The sequence below is a fragment of the Mus musculus genome, chromosome 15 (genome assembly GCF_000001635.26).
Source record: "Mus musculus strain C57BL/6J chromosome 15, GRCm38.p6 C57BL/6J".
Classification (NCBI taxonomy): Eukaryota; Metazoa; Chordata; class Mammalia; order Rodentia; family Muridae; genus Mus; species Mus musculus.
Window position 1 is genome coordinate 82,016,482 of NC_000081.6, and position 24,529 is coordinate 82,041,010.

Below are 24,529 nucleotides of genomic sequence, written 5' to 3' on the forward strand. Positions count from 1 at the left end.
TCGCCGCACCACATGTGTTGGATGAGGCCTGCCTTGGTGGCTTGCTTGCACGCTTAGTGTCGCGCGACCCCTGGCCTCACCACGGAGCAGCGCTGTCGACCTGCAGGACCTGGGTCATGCTCCTTTCTCCCCAGAAGGCGGAACAGGACTGGTGGTTGAGCCAATCTCTAGCTGAAGGTTGGGGGAGAAATGAAGACGAATGTTTCAGCCAGAGCACCAAGTACCGTCCCAGTCCAGTTGGAGCTCGAGATAGGACCTTCAGTGCTGAGCCGCTATGTTATACCTCGCCCTCACCCCTAGCCATTTTGGTCCTGCAGCATCCTTAAGGGATAGCCAAGGGGAGGTTGTTGCAGCAATGACCCCATGCACATTTCTCTTGCCTCTCCAATGATATGGAGAGCTTTGGAGGAAGCAGGAGCCATCATTCACATTCTTTATTAGTGACCCGAGCATTTAGAACAGATCTAAAGAGAACCCAGAAGTCTGTCTGTCTGTCTCTCTTTTTTTTTCTGGTGTGTGTGGCATAGGTCCGGGTACACTGTAGGAAAGCGCATTACCACAGAGCTACCTGCCTTGGTTTTTTTTTTTTTTTTTTTTTTCATTTAAATTCATAACTTCTCTCACCTAGTGAGCAAACCAACATGTCAGAGTGGGAGTCCTACTACAAAACTGAGGGCGAGGAAGAGGAAGAGGAGGAGGAGAGCCCCGACACAGGTGGTAAGTGGCCTGTGTGGAAGATTTTCGCTGTGTACTTTTTTTTTTGCTGGGAGCACTTTATGTTGTCTGATATCCCTCCCTTTTCTCCTCAGATAATCTAAAATATTTTTTCTCCCTTTGAGTTTTACAGTTATTATTTAGATCCTATTTCACTCTATGAACATTCCTAACCCTATTTTCCTTTTTTTTTTTTTACTAACCACGATAGAGAATTTATTAATCTTCAATAAATGACTCTGTCCATGGTAATATTTGTCACTTTATTTTTTACATATTTTTGATTGTTTAAAAAAATCTACTTATTTTTATTTTATGTATGTGTGTACACCTCTGTACATGTCTGGTGCAAAAGGGAGCCAGAAGAGGGAGTCGGATCTCCTGCTACTAAAGTTATAGGTGGTTGTGAGCCTCCATGTGCATTCTGTGAAGTGAAGCTGGATCGTGTGTGAGAGAGCGTCAAGTATTCTTAACCATTGCTTTAACCACTGAGCAGCCTCCCCAGCTCCTGTTTGTTTCTGAGGCAAGGTCTTATGTAGACCAGGCTGACTTCAAACTCACTCTGTAACTGATGTAGACTTTGAGCTTCTTTTTTTTTTTTTTTTTTTTTTGACTTTGAGCTTCTAATGACTCCTGGGAATCGAGTTAACATAAAAGTGGGTGCATTGGTGGCTATACATCCTGGTCTCTAACTTGCCTCCTGCCTCTTGCCTGGAATCAGCCCAGCTCCAGGCTTGCACTAGGAAACCTCCCTCATGGTGTAAGAGACTCCCAGGGGCTGGAGAGATGGCTCAGTGGTTGAGAGCACTGGCTGTTCTTCTAGAGGACCTGGGTTCTAATTCTAGCATCCCCATGGTGGTTCACAACCATCTATAGCTCTATTTCCAGGGGACCTAATGCACTTTTCTGATCTCTGAGAGTAACAAGCACACACATGGTTTTACATTCATATATATGCAAGCAAAACTTTCACACACAAAATAAAATGAATACATTAATAATTTTTTTTCCAGACAGGGTTTCTCTTTGTAGCCCTAGCTGTCCTAGAACTCACTCTGTAGACTAGCCTGGCCTCGAAGTAAGTTCTTCTAGAGGACCTGGGTTCTAATTCTAGCATCCCCATGGTGGTTCACAACCATCTATAGCTCTATTTCCAGGGGACCTAATGCACTTTTCTGATCTCTGAGAGTAACAAGCACACACATGGTTTTACATTCATATATATGCAAGCAAAACTTTCACACACAAAATAAAATGAATACATTAATAATTTTTTTTCCAGACAGGGTTTCTCTTTGTAGCCCTAGCTGTCCTAGAACTCACTCTGTAGACTAGCCTGGCCTCGAAGTAAAGAGATTTGCCAGCCAATGCCTCCTGAGTGCTAGGATTAAAGATACTCACTACCACACCCAGCTGAAATTTTTTTTTCGAGACAGGGTTTCTCTGTGTAGCCCTGGCTGTCCTGGAACTAACTCTGTAGACCAGGCTAGCCTCGAACTCAGAAATCCGCCTGCTTCCGCCTCCCGAGTGCTGGGATTAAAGGCGTGCGCCACCACCGCCCAGCAAAAATTTTTAAAGGAAATAAAAATAAGTCAAAACTAACGATTTGAGAGATATACATAGGACTCAGGGTCCTGACAGGAGTGGAGGCTTTAAGTGGGTTCATCTTATAATTTGTCAAGTTCTACTTGTAACTCTATGGGCTTGTCTCTGTTTTGTGTGATTGGTAAACATAATAAATACAATGCAAAAGGCAAACATTGTTTTCCATTTATTTTTCCATAGGAGAATATAAATATTCAGGAAGAGATAGCTTGATTTTTCTGGTTGATGCCTCCAGGGCTATGTTCGAATCTCAGGGTGAAGATGAACTCACACCTTTTGATATGAGCATCCAGGTAAGACATTATTCAACCCCAAACATTGAATGGGTGTGGTGGCTCATGTCTCTTATCTCAGCACTCAGGAGGCAGAGGCAGAGAGATCTCTTGAGTAGAGGCCTACCTGGTCTACATGGTGAGTTCCAGGACAGACAAGGGCTACATAGGGAGACCCTGTCTCAAGACACAAAGCTAAAAAATAGGAAGAAGACTGTGGAGCAGAACGTGTGTGGGTAATGAGGTCAGGACGGCAGGGATAGCCTGTGTCTCCTGACTGACTTGCTTAAGCCTGCAGTGCAACACTGGTTCCAAGGCTGTCAGACTGTTTCTTATCCACAGGCCTCATGTGGCCTCCAGAATTTCCCTTTGGTGTCAATCAGACTTAATTTGTAGCTGTCCCCTCCCACTTCTAAAGATGCTCTGGGAATGATGTCATATGCCTGTAATCTGCACCTTGGAGGCTAAAGTAGAAAGAGTGTAACGCCATAGTGAGAGTCTGCCAAGAAGGAAATTAGTGCCACTTTAAATTGTTTTCTTTGTTTTTTGAGATAAGGTTTTGTACCTTGCCTTTTGCTATTTTGTGGGTTCTTGTTTCTTTTTCCCTTCCCCACCCTTTTTCTTCTGCCCTGTCAACCTCTAACACTAGATAGGAGGGAAGAAAGAATGGAGAGGAAAGGAAAGAGATCCCTGAATAGAGTCAGGGGTTGGAAAGAGGGTGACATTATTTTTAGACTACTCTGTGCTGATTGGGGCAAGTTTGACCTTCGTCATCAGGATACCCAATTTCTTCCTGTTGTTTCTTTGTGCAAACCATTTCTTCTTTAACAAACCATGACCAGCAGCAACCAACAACCCACCCTGTCTCTTGGAGCCCTAGCATTTATATACTCTCCCAAAAGCCTTCAGAATGCCAAGCATCACACAATTGCAGGAACTATCTGCAGCTGAAAAAAGTCACAGCACCGCTTGAGCACGAGACAAATCACAGTCACCTGCGGAGGACAGTCCCGAGCAGCTCCACATCCCACACCTGGCATCTAAGTGAAAACACATTTTTACAGTATTTCTGTGTTTTTTTCAAAGAAACTGAAACTCCAAAATTGTCACTACAGGGTTTCTCTGTGTGGCCCTGGCTGTTCTGCAGCTCACTGTAGAGAGTGAGTTCCTACAGATTTGCCTGCCTCTGCCTCCTGACGGCTGAGACTAAAGGTGTGTACTACTATCACCTGGCTATTTTAAATTTTAATCAGAGTGTGTGTGTGTGTGTGTGTGTGTGTGTGTGTGTGTGTGTGTAGGTGTGTGTGTGTGTGTGTGTGTGTGTGTGTGTGTGTGTGTGTGTGTGTGTGTAGGTAGGGTCAGAGGGGTATTAGATCATTGGGAGCTGGAGTTACAGATAGTTGTGAGCTGCCTGGTGTGACTTGCTGGGAATTGAACCTGGGTCTTCTGCAAGCACAGTACGTGCTCAGATGGTTACTGAGCCATCTCCCCAGCCCTCTCATTACTTTTTTTTTTTTTTTAATAGATGTATTTGTTTTATGTATGTGAGTACACTGTAGCCATCTTCAGACACACCAGAAGAGGGCATCAGATCCCATTACAGATGGTTGTGAGCCACCATGTGGTTGCTGGGAATTGAACTCAGGACAACCTCTAGAAGAGCAGTCAGCCATCTTAACTACTTAACTACTGAGCCATCTCTCTAACCGCCATCATTACTTTTTTTTTTTTAATCACTGTTTTTTTGTTTGTTTGTTTGTTTGTTTTGTTTTGAGACAGGGTTTCTCTGTATAGCTCTGGCTGTCCTGGAACTCACTTTGTAGACCACGCTGGCCTTGAACTCAGAAAACTGCCTATCTCTGCCTCCCAAGTGCTGGGATTGAAGGCGTGCGTCATCACTGCCCGGCTAATCATTATTTTTTAAGTTGAGTGTCTCATATAGCCTAGGCTGGCTTCAGAATTTACTTTGTACCCAAGGATGACCATAAATTTCTCATCTTCTTGTCTCCCATCTCCCATGTACTGATATTATAAATTATACTGGTATAATACCATGTGCTAGTATTATAAATGGGTACTATCACACCCAGAAAATGCCACTTTTATTTAATTTAAAATATATTTAACTGAAATTTTACATATTTTTTAAGTTATTTTGTGTATATGGGTGTTCTTTCTGTAGGTATGTCTGTGTACCACTTTTATAGTTGATACCAGTGGATGTCAAAAAAGGGCATCAGATGTCTAGACCTGGAGTTATATACAATTGTAAGGCTCCATGTGGGTGCTGGGAATTGAACCTGAGTCCTCTGGAAGAGAAAAGTTAGTGCTCTTAACTGATGAGCCATCTTTCCAGCTCCTTTAAATACCACTTTTAAAAATGTGGACTCCTTAGAAAATTTCTGTTAATGATGCTTAAATCCCCCACTACACACACACACAAGTACACAAGTCTTTTTGCAAGTGAATCCTGAGAATTGAATATTACTATTAATAAACAATTGCAACACAGCTTTAAAATGGGCAGAAGAGAACTAAGGATTTAGAGGAGTTGGTAGAGCGCTTGCCTCACGTGTGGAGACCCTGGGCTGGCGATACACAGTAGTATTTACAGCACTTGAGAGGTGGGAATGGAAGGGTCAGAGGTTCAAGGTCATGCTTGGCTACATATTTAAGTTTGAGGCCAGCCTGGGCTTCATGAGACCCTGTCTCAAAATAGGGACAGGGGGACAAAGGATTTGAGTAGCCATTTCTTGAGAGATAACAAACAGAAGCCACTGTTATGAATGCTCAAAGAGGCAGTGGTGGCGCACGCCTTTAATCTCAGTGCTGGGGAGGCAGAGGCAGGCAAATCTGTGTGACTTCAAAGCCAGCTTGGTCTACAGAGAGGTTCCAGGACAGCAGAGCTATGTAGAGAGACCCTGTCTCAAAAAACAAAGTAAAATCTTAAAAATGAAACAAAACCAAGCCAACATGAAGGCATGCAGCTGGTATGGCAAGTGACTTAGCAGTTCCTCACTGCTAAGTTAATAGAGTGAGACTTGTCATGTGGCCCAGGCAGTCGACTCTTAATGTGTATGACATGTAGAATGAAAAACAGATACCCAGGCCTGAGGATCAGCTCAGTTGGTAGAGGACGTGCCTACCATGCGTAAAGTCATGAGTTCATTCCCCAGCATTATACAAACCCAGCATGATGGTAACAGGCTTATAGCCTCCTGCCTCCTCCTTCCCAGTGCTGGGACTACGGTCATGTGCCGCCATGCCAGACTTAACGCAGCATCCAGACTGAACAGGGCTCTGTGCCACACCAGATACTTATAGAGACTTAGTGTTAAGCTAACACTCAGGGAGTTTTATTTTTTTTTACAGTGTATCCAGAGTGTGTACACCAGTAAGATCATAAGCAGCGATCGGGATCTCCTGGCAGTGGTGTTCTATGGAACCGAGAAAGATAAAAATTCAGTGAATTTCAAAAATATTTATGTCTTACAAGATTTGGACAACCCAGGTCAGTAATAGTCAAAGAACACGGCTTCCTTAATGTGAGAATATCACTAAGGTGAACAAAAGAGGGCCCTGGAGGAGGAAGCAGCTTTGACCTTGGCTAGGGCCTTGGTTTCCTGCACAGAAGGTCCCTCCACTCTAGTTAGGCAGGGCTGAGTGAGCAGGGCCCCTGGCCTGTTAGCCTGTGGTGAAGTTGGCTGACTCTTGTTTGCCCTGCCTCTCACCAGGCGCTAAGCGAGTGCTAGAGCTCGACCAGTTTAAGGGACAACAGGGGAAGAAGCACTTCCGAGACACGGTTGGCCATGGGTCTGACTACTCTTTGAGTGAAGTGCTCTGGGTCTGTGCCAACCTCTTCAGCGACGTCCAGCTCAAGATGAGTCACAAGAGGATCATGCTGTTCACCAATGAAGACGACCCCCATGGCCGTGACAGTGCTAAAGCCAGCCGGGCCAGGACCAAAGCCAGCGACCTCCGGGACACTGGTGGGCACTTCCCTTGTTCTTCTATCATTGCTTTAAAAATAGTGTGTATGTGTGTGTGTGCTTGTATGTAGTTATGTCCCCGTGTGCATCCAGGAGCCTGTGGAGTCAGAAGAGGCATCCCGTGCCCAAGTGCTGGAATTACAGATGGTTGTGTGTGGCCATGTGGTTGCTGGAAACTGAACCCAGGTCCTCTGGAAGAGCAGTCAGTGCTCTTAATTGCTGAGCCATCTCTCCAGCCTTATTTTCTTAGTTGCTTTTTTCCCTTTAACTTTATTTACTTTATGCATTTGGGGGTTTTAAATGCACGTCTGTGCATTTATCCAGCTCCAAATGAACGTATGTTTTAATTTTTAAAAAATTACTTAATAGCCAGGCAATGATGTCGCACACCTTTAATCCTAGCACTTGGAAGGCAGAGGCAGGTGGATTTTTGAGTTCGAGGCCAGCCTGGTCTACAGAGTGAGTTCCAGGACAGCCAGGGCTACGCAGAGAAATCTGTCTTGAAGACACAAACAAACAAAAATTAGTTAATTAAAAATGTTATATATATATGGATGTTTTATCCGCGTAGATGTGTGTGCACCACTTTTGTGCAAGGTGCCTGTACAGGCCTGAAGAGGTCGTTAAGTCATCATCATATCTCCTGGAACTGGCATTCGACAACGGTGAACTGCCACGTGGGTGCTGAGAATCAAATCCAGGGTCTCTGGAAGAGCAGCCAGTGCTCTTAACTATTGAGCCCACCCGTGCTTCTTTTTTTTTCTGTTTTGTTTTGCTTTTTTTTCCATTTTTGTTTTCAAGATAGGGTTTCTCTCTGTAGTCTTTGCTGTCCTGGAGTTTGACCTGTAGGCTCACTGGCCACAAATTCACAGAGATCCATTTCCTCAGCCTCTGAGTGCTGGGATTGAAGGTCTGTGCCATCACTGTCCAGCCCTTCTTATTCTTTTTAGTTGCTCCTAACTTACTTTCTTTATAGCTCAAGCATTGCTTTTGCCACCAAGAGACAAAGGAAAGATGAAGCAGAGCCAAGGGGGAGACACTAGTGTGGCCTGTCGCCTTCCATCTGGCTACAGTCTCCACCACAGCTTACTTGTTCTGACCTCAGTGATGCAATGGATGGTGGCTGTTTGAAAGTTGTTGGAAGTACTTGTAACAGCTGAATGGCATAGGCACTTCTGTAGGTCCTGGAAACGTTAATAGTCTATCTAGATTCTGTGGGAGCTTTGTTTGTTTTTGAGGTGGCTTTGTTATATAAGCCGTGCTGGTCTGGAAGTGCTCTGTAGCCAGGCAGGCCTCAAGCAGGCCATCTTCCCTTTTTAACCTCCCTGGTGATGGGGTTAATGCTGCGCACTGTCATGCCTAGTCTAGAGAAGGAGGCATCTGAAGCCGATTCCTCCCCCTCTTCTGGCCTCTGTGGGCACTGCATTCATGAAGTACAGACATACATGCAAACAAAACACTGGTATAACAGGTAAATACAGCTTTAAAACAGAGAATAAAGGATGTTTGCCCGCACCTGGTGATGCCTACCTCAAATCCCAGCACTTTGGAGACTGAGGCAAGAAGAATATGGGTCCAGCCTGGGCTACCAGCAAATGCGATCCATTTCTATTTAACTGAAAGCAAATGCTAGAGTTGGGCAGTGTTTTGTTTCATAGCTTTAGATATATGGGAGACTGAGGCAGGAGGATTGCTTAGTCTACGACCTTCAGTCTAGGTCACATAGCAAGACACTGAGCACTGCCTGTCGGTTTGGTAGATTCAGATTCTCTTGTCACCCAAGCTGCTCTGGAGGTTGCTGTGCAACTTGGGTAACCTTGCTTTCCTGGTCCTAACCCTGACCTGCCTCCTGGGTGCTGGGATTATGGGCATGTTGCACCACCTCACGGGACTGCTTTGCTCCATCTTTGAGACCAAAATAAATAAACAAACAACAAATAAATAGGCCACAATGTAACTCATGATGGCCCAAAACTCAAATGTGGCCCAACATAGCCTCAAACTCACAGCAGTCCTACTGCCTCAGCCTCTCTGGTATAGATATGATCTCTCAAATCTTTTCTTTATGGAAATAAAGTCACACCTGGTATCTCTGGCTGGCCCCAAACTTGCCGTGTAGACCTATGGACTTGTTACATTCCTCCTTCCTTTGCTTCCCAAGAATTAGTAATACCAATATAATATACAATATAATATACATCCCCACATCTGGCCTGGCACCATCTCTGTTTAAACAAAAACTTAAAAAACTTAAGGCCCCGCCCCCCATAAAAATAAACAAACTTAGCCTGGTATGGTAGCATACTCCTTTGATCAGAGGCAGATATATTTCTGAATTCCAGGCCACCCTGGCCTACAAAGTGAGTTCTGTCTCAAAAGAAAAAACAGTAATTCCCATTTGCTGTCCTTCGCTATCCCTGGTTTTAATCTTTCTTCACACCAGGGATCTTCCTTGACTTGATGCATCTGAAGAAGCCAGGAGGCTTTGATGTATCCGTGTTCTACAGGGACATCATCACCACCGCTGAGGACGAGGACCTTGGGGTTCACTTCGAGGAGTCAAGCAAGCTGGAAGACCTGCTAAGGAAGGTTCGAGCCAAGGAGACCAAAAAGCGAGTTCTGTCCAGGTGGGCACCCAGCCTGGGCTAGCCTGCTCATACCTCCCTTAACAAATCGCAGGCAAGGCATAGATTTGACTTCCCCACACTGTTCTCCCACTGGCCTCCTCGGGATAGCATGAACTGTCAGTTCTTCCCCAGCAGGGTATGTCTCCACAGTCACGCAGCAGCCTTCTGTGTCCTTGAGCGCTAAGTACTCTGAGCATCCCTTGATACCTCCTCCCCTCTCTGTCCATGGCAGATGGTAGTGACCTCTGCACCATTAGGTTATTTATCGTAAGGAGTGAGTCAGAGACATCTAACATACAAGTACGCTTAACAGATGCTATGTATTGATAAGTTATATATATGTATGGGTGCCTATGTATGAAACAGGGGAACAGGCATTGGCTTCCTTAGAACTGGAATTATAGATGGTTGTGAGGCACCTGATGTGGATGCTGGGAATTGAACTCAGGACCTCTGGAAGAGCAGTAAGTGCTCTTAACCACTGCACCATCTCTCCAGCTGCCAGGTGTTAGTTATCGTCATTAAAATTATATTATCATTCAGCTAATAAGCTGGCTCTCTAGGTAAAGGTGCATGCTGCCAAGCCTGACGGCCTGAGTTCTCCTCCTGGGACCCCTGTAGTGGAGGGAAAGGGCCAACTTCTCAAGCTGCCCTCTGCCCTCCCACACCCGCGCTGTGGATGTGCACCCTCCCCCCAGATAAATAAGTGCTTTTGTTTTTCCAGACAGGGTTTCTCTGTGTAGCTCCGGGTGTCCTGGAACTTGCTCTGTAGAACAGGCTGGCCCTGAAATCAGACCTGCCTCTGCCTCCACCCAAGTGCTGGGATTAAAGGCGTAGACTACCATGCCTAGCTTTAATTGATTTTTTTAATAGCATGAGGTGAATAATAATAATAATAATAATAGATTTTTTTTTAAGATTTGTTTATTATATGTAAGTACACTGTAGCTGTCTTCAAACGCACCAGAAGAGGGCATCAGATTTCATTACAAATGGTTGTGAGCCACCATGTGGTTGCTGGGATTTGAACCCAGGATCTTCGGAAGAACAGTCAGTGCTCTTAACCCCCGAGCCATCTTGCCAGCCCTGTTAGATTTTATTTATTTATTTATTTATTTATTTATTAAAGACAGGGTCTTGCTGTGTATTCTAAGCTGGGTTTTCAGATGTCTACTATCATGCTTGACCACGTTTTACCTTTTCTCCACCTCTCCACTTGTTTGTTCTTATTACTGTTTGGGACAGAGTCTTGTGTGTAGACCTGCGTACCTGGTACTTGGTCATATTTGTTCCCCGTGCTGGCCTTGAATTCAGGGCGTCTTACTGTCTTAGTCCCTCACCTGCTGGGATTGGCCATGTGCCCCCATGCCCAGTGCTGAACTCTGTTTGCAGCCCATTCACTATTTGTGTTTTGACTAAGGTTATTGGACAGAGTAACGCAGACTGGAACTTGGATGCTGTGAAAACCTTTTACATAGGAAAGTACAGTCTGCTCGCTCATACTTGCTTTGTTTCTCTTTCCCTTTCCTCCCCCAGGTTAAAGTTTAAGCTCGGTGAAGACGTAGTACTCATGGTGGGCATTTATAACTTGGTCCAGAAAGCTAACAAGCCTTTTCCAGTGAGACTCTATCGGGAAACAAATGAACCAGTGAAAACCAAGACAAGGACTTTTAATGTAAACACCGGCAGTCTACTCCTGCCTAGTGACACCAAGCGGTCTCTGGTAGGTGGCTAACCTTTCCTACCGAATCTTGTTTAAGAACTGACAGAGAGGTGGGGCTGTAGAGGTGGCTCAGCAGTTAAGAGAACATATCCTGTCCATGCATCGTACCCAGGTTCTGGTCCCAGCATCCACATGGTGGCTCACAGCCAACCATACTTTGGTTTCAGGAGACTAGACCCCTTCTGACCTCTGCATGCATGAGGCATGCACGAGGCGTGCACATGCTGCACATACATACATGCAGATAAATAAATCTTTAAACAACAGGAGCTGGACATGATGGCACATGACTTTAATCTCAGAACTCAGGAGACAAAAGCAGGCAGATCTCTGGGGACAGTCTGGGTTACAAGAGTTCGTTCCAGGACAGACAGGACTGTGTAGAGACCATGTCTGGGCGAAAGAAAACCAGACAGACACACTGAGCAAGCTAGCCAGTGAAGTAAGTCACTGTAAACTGCGTCTTTCTGGATAAACGGTCAGGACAGGAAGCAGCTGGCCTTGCAGCTATGGCATATGTCAAGGAACAGGCCAGGTGTTGGTGGCTTGCTTAGCACACACTACTGTAACCGTTTAAGTAGAGCGACAACAAGAGCTTTGTGGTTACCCCAGGTGGTGAGGAGTTAGAGTTTATACATGCAGTGGGCTATTCGTTTGTGAGAAATTCTCCTTGCTGAACTAGTCAGATTTTTTTCCCCTTCCTTTGAAATGACCACATCTGTTTTTCTGAGCATGAGAAGAAGGTACAGTACATTCTCTCTCTCTCTCTCTCCCTCTCCGTCTCCCTCTCCCTCTCTCTCTCTCGTCCTCTCTCTGCTGTACATTCTTTACCAGGATGTGATATTGAAAAGCAAGCATGACCTTTTGTTATTTTGAGATGGGTTCTCACTCTGTAGACCAGACTGGCCTTGGATTCAGAGATCCACTTGCCTGTCTCCCTACTGCTATGATTAAACGCATGCCCCACCATGCCTGGCTGAACACATCCTTTTTAATTACGTAAAATGTGGGAGAGGATCACATTTTTATATACGTTCAGGACCCAACTGAATAAAAGAAATATTTTTATTCAATCTATGAGGGTTTTTTTTTTTTTTGTCTTTCTGTTTGAGTATAAATTTCATACCAGATGGTTTCTCCTGCTGCTTGAAGGATATGAGGTATAAGGCATGTTCTTCTATTTGTAAGGGACTAGATTGTCAGATGGACTTATGGGGCAGCCACTCTCTGACCACTGAGTTTCTTTATTAACCCACTCGCCTGAATAAATCTGAAGGGCCTTTTGTTGTTGTTATAAACTCAAATTTGACTCTGCCACTATGTGTGCTATCCACTTGCCTGTAGAGGCCAGAGGAGGACATTGTGTCTGCTCTGTTCCCCTCCTCCTCGGTTCTTTGAGACAGGACCTCTCACGGAACCAAAGCTTATGGTTTTCTTAGCCAGATTGGCTGGCCAGCAAGCCTCGCGATCCTTCTGTGTCCTCTCAAACCAACATCGGAATTGTGGGCACATCGAGTGGTACATGGCTGCCAGGGATCTAAACACATCCTCACAGTTGGGTAGCAAGTGCGTTTCCCACTCTGCCTTCTCCCTGCCCCCCCCCCCCCCCCCCCCCAGAGCTAATTCTAAGTTGCTGATGTTTGGTGGCCGCAGATTCATCTCCACACAGCCCTTTTGTGGCCCTTACTATGCCGGCCCGTTCTCCTTTAGACTTATGGGACACGTCAGATTGTGCTGGAGAAAGAGGAGACAGAGGAGCTGAAGCGGTTTGATGAGCCAGGTTTGATCCTCATGGGCTTTAAGCCCACGGTGATGCTGAAGAAGCAGCACTACCTGAGGCCCTCTCTGTTCGTGTACCCGGAGGAGTCCCTGGTCAGTGGTGAGTGCCGAGACTCCCTGCTCAGATCCCTGGGAAAGGGTCAAAGTGTAGACACCCTATTTTGGGGGACGTCCCTGGTAAATGGTTGTTCAAGGGACAGCCAGCGCCTGTCACTGGGTTTGTTGGGCTGTGTTTCCTAAATGGCTGAGATACCTACAAGAGATGCAGCTGGAGTAAAAAGAAGGAGGAGGAAAAAAGAAAGAAAACCTGTAAGACTGTGCTGGGCGTGAGGGGAGAAGGAGATGCAGGCCACTGAGACAGTTGTGTTTTAGGGAGCTCAACCTTGTTCAGCGCTCTGCTCACCAAGTGTGTGGAGAAGGAGGTCATAGCAGTGTGTAGATACACACCCCGGAAGAACGTCTCCCCGTATTTTGTGGCTTTGGTGCCCCAGGAAGAGGAGCTGGATGATCAGAACATTCAGGTGACTCCAGGAGGTATGTGGCAGAGAGGTCCCTTGGGGGTCCTGAAGCACCTGAGTCCCCTAGCATCAATTAGGCCACGGAAATGTGTGTTTAAAAGCCTTAAAAGGTTTTGCAGGTCCACTCGACAAGGCCACCAAGATGGTTGTGTGGAGAGAGAACATAGTCAGGCTTCAAGATTGTCTCCATCCTGACTATTTGCACATAGTCAGGCTTCAGGATTGTCTCCATTCTGACTATTTGCACATTTCTGCTGCAAGTGGCAGGGCTTCTCGCTGATATTTTTCTTTATTGAAAGTGTCTCATCACCCTTCATGGTTGGTTTTTGTCCTGTAAGTGCCAAGGTTATGTGGTGTAATGTAAACTGCTTAGCTATTTGAAGTCAGTCTTGCTTTAGTCTCTTCTTAGCCCCTCCATACATGGTCTCACTATGCAGCCCAGGCTAGGATTTGTGTTCCTCCTGCCCAAGCCGTCTGAGTGCTGGGATTACAGGTATGCACTGACACACACAGCTGTGACACACACAGCTGTGACACACACAGCTATGACTGTCCCATGGGATATGTCCCGGAGCTTACTCTCTTTTGTTTTAGACCCTCTCTGACACTTATTAGCCAGCCAACTCGGGCACACAAGTTAAACCTCCATTCTCACTGGGAAGCTGTTCTATATTTGAGATAATTCAGTGTTCATGCCTCCCACAAGGTGTCCCTGATGGTCCTGCCTAAATGCAGTCCTCTCATTGGAATAAGCGCTTGCTTAACCTCCCAGCTGCAGTTCCCCGTTTCAAGCTGTGTGCTGTGCAGGCTGACCCCCTAAACCCAGCAGCCCAGTCAAAGTCCTTATCAATAGTAGACAGCAGGGGGAGGCTAGGGAGCAGAGGGGAGAACTGGCCTGATGGCTCCCTCTTACTTGCTCACCACCTCCAGTGCTGTCATCAAGGGCCCCTCACCTGGCAGCAGCCTTGGTTGAAGTGCCTGGAATTTTCCTTCTTGAGTCCGAAAGGAACTGGACTAGAATCCACATAACTCCTTCCTCTTTAATGTATGCTGGAAGCTAGAATGAAAATGGAAAGCTGGAGCTCAGAGGAGAGCCCAGTGAGGCTGGAACTTAGCCCCCCAAGGATGGTACTGTCCAGCTGGCTCTGGATTATCTAAAATGAAGAGGAGGAGGAAGAGGAAGAGGAGGATAAATAGTGGCTGGGACCAACCGCTGTTGCCTGGTTGTGGCTCCTTGTTGGGGCATCCCTTCTCTGTCAGGCTTCATGTGCATCCCCGGAGAGTCTGTTAGTCTGACTTTCACGCGTGGCCCCTGGTAAAGGAGAAATTGGATTTGTGACCCTCAGCCCCAGCACCACAGTATACAGAGGGACAAACAGCAGAATCGTAAGTGAAATCTCAGAAGACCTGTCTCCCCACTTCAGGCTTCCAGCTTGTCTTCCTCCCTTATGCCGATGACAAGCGGAAGGTGCCCTTTACTGAGAAGGTGACGGCCAACCAGGAGCAGATAGACAAGATGAAGGCCATTGTTCAAAAGCTCCGCTTCACATACAGGTGAGCGCTGGGTCACCCTTGAGCATTTTTTGGAGCCTTCTCCAGAGTTGAGCCTTATCAGAAATTCAAGTTAGACATAGACTAAGAGGGCATATTCTCTTCTGTTCAGTTTGCCAAAACCAGGGAATCATTCATTAGCACCAAGAACTCCAAAAGTACATAAGATCCTCTGCTTAGCTTTTTTTTGGGGGGGGCGGGGATTCGAGTCAGGGTTTCTCTGTGTAGCCCTGGCTGTCTTTGGAACTCACTCTGTAGATTCTGTAGACCAGGCTGGCCTCGAACTCAGAAATCTGCCTTCCTCTGCCTCCCAAGTGCTGGGATTAAAGGCATGCGCCTCCACTGCGTGGCAACTCTGCTTACCTTGTAGAGTCTCAGCCTGTGCTGGTAGAAGCCATGTGTGGTGGTATGTACCTGTAACCCCAGCCTTTTCTAATTGATACTGGAGCATTACATATTTGAGGCAAGCCTGGGCTTTCTTCAGAAAAGAAAGGCTAGTTGTTTAACAAGTTCAAAAAGACACATGCTTATTTAGTTTCTTGTTTGGTTAGATGGGATCTTACTCCATAAATTAGGCTAGCCTAGAACTCACTGTATAGCTAGGCTAGACTCAAATTTGCAGTATTCCATCTGCCCCAGTGTTCTGAATGCTGGGATTGCAGGTTTGTGGCACGACGCCCCCCTACCTTTGTAAGACTTATTTATTTTTATTTTGTGTGTGTGTGGAGGGGTAAGCATGCATGTGGATATATGCACCACTGTCTATGACTAGTGTTCAAGGAGTTGCATCCTCTAGGACTGGAGTGAAAGCTGGCTTGAACTGCCACATAGGTGCTGGGAACTGAACCCACGTCCTCTACAAGGGCAGCAAGTGCCCTTGATTGCTGTCTCTCCAGCCTTCGAGCTACATTCATTCATTCATTCATTCATTCATTCATTCATTTATTTGTTTATTTCGAGACAGGGTTTCTCTGTGTAGCTCTGGCTGTCCTGGAACTCACTCTATAGACCAGGCTAGCCTTGAACTCAAAGTTTTGCCTGCCTCTGCCTCCTGAGTGCTGGGACACGGGCCACTGCAGCAGGCTCTCAGGTCACTTTTTATTAATGGAAAACATCTCTTAAAGCCTGCATATGATTGCAGACACCTGTCACATGCCATGTTTTTCAGTTTGTATTTTCTGTATGATACCCACCTCCTTTAAGAGTTCACTGTAGAGAAACCACAGGGCAACGATGCTGTGCTGCCCTTTGTCCTCTTGCCCAGCTGCAGTGTGAGACCCGCTGGTTAGCTGCTGTCCCCTCCCAGCCCTCGGCCTCCGCCACTCTCTGTTCCTGAGAGTTGACTGTTGCAGATGTGCACATGAGAACTGAGTCTGTTCTCAGGGTAGTGTCATATAGACTCAGCAGTGCTGGTGTGCGCTGTCTGCATTTCCTCCTGTCATTAACCAAAACATCTTTTCGAAAAAGATTGGTTTTTTATTTGATTTATGTATATATGTTTGTGCATCATATTGTAGCATGCACGGGGTCAGAAGAGGGCATTGGATTCCTTGAAACTGGAGTTACAGATGGTGGTGAGCAGCTATGTGGGTGCTGGTCCTCTCGAAGACCAAGAGCCGTCTCTCTGGACCCTTCTTTTTGTTTTTTGTTTTTTTTTTTGTTTGTTTTGAAGGCTAATCTTCTAATATACTTAAATATATACCATACTATATTCTTAATATATATTTATATAACATATATAATATGCTATTTTGTTTAATTAAGTGGAAGGTTTCTATGTTTTGGCTGTTATAAGGAGGGTTCTAATGAAATGGTGGTGTTAATATACTGTTGTTATCCTAAGTTCAATTTTTGGATAGTTCTATTATTTTTTAAGATTTATTTATTGTTATATGTAAGTACACTGTAGTAGCTGTCTTCAGACACACCAGAAGAGGGTGTCAGATCCCATTACAGATGGTTGTGAGCCACCATGTGATTGCGGGATTTGAACTCAGGACCTTCAGAAGAGCAGTCACTGCTCTTAACCGCTGAGCCATCTCTCCAGCCCCAGATAGTTCTATTTTTATTTAAAAGACATATCTTTATTATTTATTTTGTGTTTGACCAATTCATGGTTAGAGAAGAACCTAAAGGAGTTTGCTCTCTCCTTCTGTCACGTGGGTTCTGGGGATTGAACTCAGGTACTCAGGCTTGGTAGCAAGTCCCTTTGTCTTACCAGCTCCTTATTTGAAAGGTTTTACAATTTTATGTATTATCTGTGTGTGTGTAAGTAATGTGTATACAACTCTCAGGAATTGGTTGTCTTCCACTGTGGGTTCTGAGATCAAACTCGAGTTGTCAGCCGGGCAGCAGCAAGCCCTGGAAGCAAGTGCTTCCACCTGCTGAGCCACCTCACTGGTGGCAGCTTTACTATTTGAGGACCCTCCATACAGTTTTCCATGGTTCCTTACCTGTTTTGCATCTTCACCAAAAGGTTTCCAGTTTCTCCCCATGCTGGCCACGCTCCTTGTCTTCATTTTTGTTTTTAGAGACAATATTTATTACTCATTGTGGTGGGCCATGCCAATAGCTCCCGGCTCGGAAGGTGGAGGCAGGAGCATTAGCAGTTGGAGGTCATCCTTGATTATAGTGAGTTCAGGGCTTGGTTTGGGATACATGACATCATTTCCAGGTGGGAGGACAGACAGAGGGAGGAAGGACAGACACTGACTCAGTGTGTAGTCCTGCTTGTCCTCATACTGGTCTGCTTACTACTGACTGTCTCCTGAGCGCTGGTCTAGAATTTGCTGTGTAGCCTAGGATGAACCTGAACTACTGATCTTGCCCTAACCTCTCCATGCTGGGATTCCAAGCAAGTGCCACCATGCCAGGTTTATTTGGTGTCAGGAGTTGAATCCAGGGCTTCGAGGCTGCTAGTCACTCTGAGACGTGAGGTGATAGCTCATCGTGGTTTCATTTATATTTCCCTAATGATAGCTAATGACAGTTGAACAACTCATATGTCTTGGCCATTTGTATATCTTCTCAGGACACATGGCGTGGCTTTTTGGTTTTTGTTTTGTTAACTTTCTAAGACATGGTCTTGCTCTCTAGCCCAGAGTTGCTTGGGTGCTGGAATTAGCAGCTTGCATCACCACGCTTCAGTTGTAGACTGTTTTAAAGTCAATTTTAAAAAGTCAGATTTTTTTCTTTATTTTCTCATCAAGTTAGAGCCCTTTTCACATTCCATCTTTGCTATCTGTTACTTCTAGTTCTGGGCAAATGATCCTTTTCATTGGGTGTGGCATCCACCTGTAATCCCTGCATGGTGAGCAGTGGAGGGACCAGGAATTCAGGGTCATCCGTGGCTACACAATAAGCTTGACGCCAGCTTGAATGTATGAAACCCTGTCTCCTCCCAACCCCCGCCACCCAAAGAAAAAAGAAAGGCTTTCCCCTTCAGCTCTAACTTCCTGCTCTACTCCTTCCCCTGAAAGTATGAGCGCTAAGACTCTACCATGGAGGGCTGGAGATGTACCTTCCTAGCATGTACAAGCTCTGGGTTTGATCTCAGGTGCATGTCTCACAAACATACACACCACCAACAAAAAACATTCCGTGTGTTAGACACTGTTCCGCATGCAATACTGTTGTGGGAAATATTTAAAAATAAACCTGCCTACTCTCCTCTACACACAGCCACACCGCAGTCCCGTCCTTTCATCCTCCTAAGAAATTGAAAAGGGGGCTGAGAGGTCTAATAGTTGCACCTATGTCAGGACACCTCTGACCTCTGCAGGCATGGTGCACACAGACACACTTTAAAAAAAAAAGAAAAAAAGAAAGAAAGAACCCTGAAAGGTTGGTTTTGTGCCCATTTTACAGATCAAACAGGCTTAGAGGACACAAGGACCCCCTGTCAGTTTCATCCAACTAGGAAAGCAGTAGAGTGGGACAGTGGTGGTGCATGCCTTTAATCCCAGCACTTGGGAAGGCAGAGGCAGGTGGATTTCTGAGTTCAAGGCCAGCCTGGTCTACAGAGTGAGCTCCAGGACAGCCAGGGCTACACAGAGAAACCCTTTTCGAAACCCCTCCCCCCCCCCAAAAAAAAGTAAAGCAGTAGAGAGCAGGCTTCAGCTCTACCTGTGTGACTCTGGCTTCAATCTCCTAACTCCCACGCTGCTCTGTGCACAGAAGACACAGTTGTCATTCTGCATCTTCTATTCTCCTCTCTGCCTAAGCTTCTAGTGACAAGCCAGGTTTGCTTTGTTCCAGCATCCACTGATAAATTAAAAGTTAGAGGGGGTCTGGGGGAGTTGATATGGAGGTCTCTGCTATTCACTTGTGGTCTTTTTCTCAACTGCTCTTGGACTGCCACTAGCTGGAGGTTCTGTTTTCTTACTGGAAGTTCTTATGTTTTGATGCTGTTTGACAGGAGCGACAGTTTTGAGAATCCAGTCCTGCAGCAGCACTTCCGCAACCTGGAGGCCCTAGCTTTGGACATGATGGAGTCGGAGCAAGTGGTAGATCTGACACGTAAGAGATGTGGATTGAGCCAGGGAGTCCTTTGTGTGTTGGTGCCGGGGATTGAACACATGGGTAGGAGCTCTTCCTCTTTGGTGAGCTACATCCTTAGTTGAGAACACTCTTTAAATTAAATCAGAGGCCTGGGCCTGTCTCAGCTCCAAGCAGTGCTGCTGTGAGTGTGTACTGGAGGAACCGCAATAGAAGACCGCTTGTTTGGCTGATGCTGCTCTGACCAGTAATCTGGATGTGTTTTGTTTTTTTTTAAACATTTTTTAAGATTTATTTATTTATTATATGTAAGTACACTCTAGCTGTCTTCAGACTCTCCAGAAGAGGGCGCCTGATCTCATTACAGATGATTGTGAGCCACCATGTGGTTGCTGGGGTTTGAACTCAAGACCTTTAGAAGAGCAGTCAGAGCCGGGCGTGGTGGCGCACACCTTTAATCCCAGCACTTGGGAGGCAGAGGCAGGGGGATTCCTGAGTTCAAGGCCAGCCTGGTCTACAAAGTGAGTTCCAGGACAGCCAGGGCTATACAGAGAAACCCTGTCTCGGAAAACAACAACAAAAAAAAACAAAAAACAAAACAAAAAAAAGAAGAGCAGTCAGTGCTCTTAACCACTGAGCCATCTCTCCAGCCCTGGATGCGGTTTTTTTTTTTTTTTTTTTTTTTTTTTTTTGTTTCTTGTTTTTTGTTTTTTAAATGTCTCCAAACCTCCTTGTCCAGACCGTCTCCGCCTGACAGGTTTTCTAGGTCACCTTAGACTGCCTTGAACAGATTGAGCTAGCTCTGCAGTGACAGGAGAGTGGCAGGCTCCCGAGACCTGACTCTGAACTAACTAGGTCACCCCATGTCTATGTGTGACTGCTGATAACGTTGACTAAGGCTGACAGTGGCAGGCACTGTTGTCCTGTGTGCTGATTCAGCTGACATAATTCCGAAGCAGGGGCTTTAAGAGAAGGAATGATTTCTCTAAGTTACAGGTGCGGAGCATTCAGAACTGGGTGCACGAGATATTACTGAGTCTGCCTGCGCCCGGAACCACTGTGCTTGCTCTGCCCTGTCAGGCCTGGGCTCCTGGCCTTCTTTCTAGACCTCTTCTTGATGGTGGTGCTCTCGCATGTTTATGAGACGTGGACTGTGACAGGGAAACGAGTAGTCCCTGGAAGCAGTCTGGACTTAATGAAGGTCCTTGTAACAGTTAATAGGACCAGAACAATTAGTCTCGCCTGCTTAGCTTCCCAGTTGTCCATGGCCTCTTAATACCAGACAAAATAGCTGTTGTTATAAGCAGTCATGGTGGTGGGGACTGTCTAGCTGAGTTTAGCAAAAGACAATCCTTAGGTTCAGCAGCCTGTGAGGAAGGACTACCTCCATGTTTGCTCTTGGTGACTTGAAGGATGCGAGAGTATGTGTGTGGGCTATATGTAAATACTGCACCATTTAAATAAGGGGGACTGGCACTTGCCAGGATTTGGGAATATACGGAGGTCCCTCACATAGCATGCCAGGCATGAAGAATGTCTGAAGGGTTTTGTTGCATGTTTTAATGGTCCAGTCAGCTGCCTTGTATCCAGCCCTTCCCTCAGCCCAATTCAGTGCTCTCTTGTTCCCCACAGAGCTGGAAGTGGCAGGTCTCTTGGATGTACATAACTCACCTGAATACTGTGTTGTTTTGATTTTCTAGTACCCAAGGTTGAAGCCATAAAGAAAAGACTGGGTTCCCTGGCAGATGAGTTTAAAGAACTTGTCTATCCTCCAGGTTATAATCCCGAGGGAAAAGTTGCCAAGAGAAAACAAGGTAAGGGCTGGGTGTGGATAGATGCATATGCTCCCTTTAAAGGTGCTTCATGGTCTTACCTCACGGTGATTTGTCTCCTTTCTCTTCATTTTGGGAATGGTGGTGGGTGTACTGTGGGGGTGAGGAGGTCAAAGTCAGGACTTCACACAAGCAAGCAAGCAGTGGTATCACTGAGCTGCAGCCGGGTCTTCTCAGAAATTTGTATATATGGCATACCGTGGCTCAGTGTTACAAATCCTTGCCTAGAAACTTCTACACAACTGCATTTTGGCACAAATGGAGTGCTTATATTGTTTCCTTGTGTGGGGGAGGGAGAGGTAGTATGGGCACATTTGTGCCATGGCACATGTGTGCAGCTTGAAGCACAACTCTGTGGAGTCAGTTTTCTTCCATCCTTATGTGGTTTATATGGCAAATACTTGGATCTGATGAACCATTCACTAGCCCACTATTTTACAAAATTTCTTTTAGATTTATCTTATTACTTTATGGGTGTTTTGCCTGTAGAGGTTAGAAGAGGGTATCAGATCTCTGGGAACTGGAGTTCCAGGTGGTCATGAGCTACCATGCAACTCTGGGTACCAAACTCATTTTGCAAGAGCACAAAATGTACTTAAACCTTAGGCCATCTCCAGTTTCTCTACCTCATCTTTAAAAATTAGGCTGCTGGGCTGGAGAAGATGGCTCAGTGGTTAAGAACACTGACTGCTCTTCCAGAGGTCCTGAGTTTAATTCCCAGCAACTACATGGTAGCTCACAATGGGATCTGATGCTCTCTTCTGACATGTCTGAAGCTACAATGTACTGTATTTTATATATATAAAATAAATGCTTTAAATAAATAAATCCTTTTAAAAAAATTAGGCTGCTGAGATGGCTCAGTAAGGCATTTGCCCTGTGCAAGTCTAGTAACCTGAGTTGCCTCCCTGGAACCCAAATAAAAGTGGGAGGAGAGAACTAATTCCACAAAGTTGTTCTCCTATGTCCACACACCCAAATACACAATAAAAATGTTTTTAAAGTTAGGTTGCAGTCTACTTAGGGTAGGTCAGTGGCTAGGAATCCCTGCTTCTTATTTAATGAGACCTCTTTTTAGGGCATATTCTACAGTGAACTAGTCAATGAGAGACCCGACATCAAGGGAGGAAGGTGGGGAGGCAGAGATGAGGACTCAACATCCTCCCCTCTGGCTTCTACAAAGACATGCACCTATACCCAAAGCAAGCCAGTAAGGAACATCTCTCCATGGCCTCTGCATCAGTAGGCTCCATGAGCCATCTTTCTAGCCCCTAATTATCTAAATTTCTATAAAAGGAAGTGACAGAGGGAATATATGCCCTGCTTTGATGTCTATGTAGTTCTCTAGTTGGGAGTGGAGTAGTTTCATTAGGCTTTTTTCTACCTGGTCTCTGATCCTGGCACTGACCACTTGCTATAGGACAGGGCTTATTACTGGTAGACCCCAAGCTTCCTCTACTATGAGGAAGAAGCACTTGTAAAGCAGCACTGGGCACAGTCACCATTTTGGAATGGTTCTGGATTGTTCTTTTGACTAAGTCAAGTCATATTTAAGCCTTGTTACCTAATACATCCATGAAGAAAGCCAGGTCAGACTGGGACCATCCTGCTTGTACCATTTTGCATCAGAACCAACTCTGTCATGTCCTGGAAGTTGTCATCAGACATTGTCTGTGGTTTTTTGCCCTGCTGGTTTTATTGCCTGGTGCCTCAGAACTTAACACAATGTTTCTCAATGTTTTTTCCCCTTACCCTTTGGATGTGCTGGAATTTAAAATGGGGTCTAGCAATGCTGTACTTCTAGTCCCTGTACATTTTTTTGGGGGAAAAGAAGCAGGGCAGTGGTGGCGCATGCCTTTAATCCCAGCACTTGGGAGGCAGAGGCAGGTGGATCTCTGAGTTCAAGGCCAGCCTGGTCTACAGAGTGAGTTCCAGGACAGCCAGGGCTATACAGAGAAACCCTGTCTTGAGAAAAACTAAAAAAAAAAAAAAAAAGGGGGGGGGGGATAGGCTTACAGAGAATGAGCAGCGGTTTTACATATGCAACACACACCATAAGAGTGCACAGTGCCATGTAGCTGGGCTATCACTGGAAGCATTTCCAGGTCTTTCCTTCCTGTCTCTTTTCTCTAGATGATGAAGGTTCTACGAGTAAAAAGCCCAAGGTAGAGTTATCAGAAGAAGAGCTGAAGGCCCATTTTCGTAAGGGCACACTGGGTAAGCTCACTGTACCTACACTGAAGGACATATGCAAGGCTCATGGGCTTAAGAGTGGGCCGAAGAAGCAGGAACTGCTAGATGCTCTTATCAGACACTTGGAGAAGAACTGACTAAAGCTCAGAAGCCCAGCCACTTTCTACACTGCAGCCAGGCCACCTGCTTGTGTTCTTACCAAGCTAGGTGGTAGCTACAAAGAGCTACTTAAGTGCAAAATCATGGAGATTACAGTCTCCCACCTCACTGTGCCTTACTCTGTGAATAAAGAGCTCTAACTTTATACTGTGCACTTTTCAGTATGAATGGGTAAATAGCTGCCTCGAAACTAGGCTACTGATAATTGGCTCTTAGCTTAATTTCTCCCCCATGGAAGTACATACAGATCACAGCAAAAACAAAACATCTTAGTGGAGGTAGGGAAACGACTCAAGGACAAGGTCGTGTGGTTACTTTTGGAGTGACAATCCTTAACAAGATTGTATTTCCATGTCTCCCCACCTGTTTTCTTTCCTGTATGATGCCAGGGCTGGAGAGATGGCGGCTCAGCAGTAAGAGCACTTGCTGCCCTTGCAGAGGACCCAGGTTTGTTTCCCAGCACCCTCACGGTGGTCCACAACATCCATAACCCCACTTGTAGGGAATCCAATGTTTTCTGACCTCCATGGCACTGAGCACACACATGGTAGACATACATGTTTAAAACAGGCAAAACCCAAAAATAAAAGTCAAATTCCTTTTAGATTAGCCAGAGAACGTATAGAGAGAACTACTTGAACCCCTAACACCCACAAACACCCAAACTGGCCAGGTAGGTAAGCAGGTTCTAACAGAACAGATGGGCCTCAGACGCCCTCATCTTCAAGGACACTTCCTGATGGAGTGGGAACTCTGGCCTGACTAAAAAGAAAAATGAACAGAATTTGTTCTACTGTGACTATTAAGGTAGTTATCTGAACACTGCAAGATTTTTCAAGCCAAAACTTTTAAGTTTGTGTGATGCAGGGGTAAAGCACAAGAGGCAGGGGAGGTGGCATGCTACTACTGCCATCTAGTGGGCAGAGGCCAGTGATGTCACCAAGCACACTTATACCAACATAGGGTGGTCTGTTTGAATTAGCCAACTTGTCAGTGTTAGGAAATCCTAGAATGATAACACTCCAGTGACAGTCTGCACAAGAGAATTTTAAACTACCAAGTCACTTATA

At 45.6% G+C, this 24,529-nt stretch overlaps 1 protein-coding gene across 7 annotated transcripts in view; it reads left to right on the top strand.

Moving 5' to 3' along the window:
• The window catches only part of Xrcc6 (X-ray repair complementing defective repair in Chinese hamster cells 6), a 52,253-nt gene extending 28,649 nt beyond the window's left edge, over nucleotides 1-23,604 (top strand). For 2 of the 7 annotated variants that reach the window (XM_011245456.3, XM_006520442.4), the window contains 12 exons: nucleotides 629-717; nucleotides 2,500-2,612; nucleotides 5,964-6,102; nucleotides 6,326-6,580; nucleotides 9,024-9,207; nucleotides 10,744-10,930; nucleotides 12,641-12,809; nucleotides 13,082-13,243; nucleotides 14,652-14,781; nucleotides 19,196-19,296; nucleotides 20,976-21,089; nucleotides 23,241-23,604. In XM_011245456.3, the coding sequence (XP_011243758.1) occupies nucleotides 642-717; nucleotides 2,500-2,612; nucleotides 5,964-6,102; nucleotides 6,326-6,580; nucleotides 9,024-9,207; nucleotides 10,744-10,930; nucleotides 12,641-12,809; nucleotides 13,082-13,243; nucleotides 14,652-14,781; nucleotides 19,196-19,296; nucleotides 20,976-21,089; nucleotides 23,241-23,437 (1,827 nt within the window). In that variant the 5' untranslated portion in view covers nucleotides 629-641 and the 3' untranslated portion in view covers nucleotides 23,438-23,604. Of the gene's footprint in view, nucleotides 178-628; nucleotides 718-2,499; nucleotides 2,613-5,963; nucleotides 6,103-6,325; nucleotides 6,581-9,023; nucleotides 9,208-10,743; nucleotides 10,931-12,640; nucleotides 12,810-13,081; nucleotides 13,244-14,651; nucleotides 14,782-19,195; nucleotides 19,297-20,975; nucleotides 21,090-23,240 lie in introns of all 7 variants that reach the window. The other 5 variants (XM_006520443.4, NM_010247.2, XM_006520444.2 and 2 more) reach the window with 5 other exon arrangements.
• The last annotated feature ends 925 nt before the right edge of the window (nucleotides 23,605-24,529 follow it).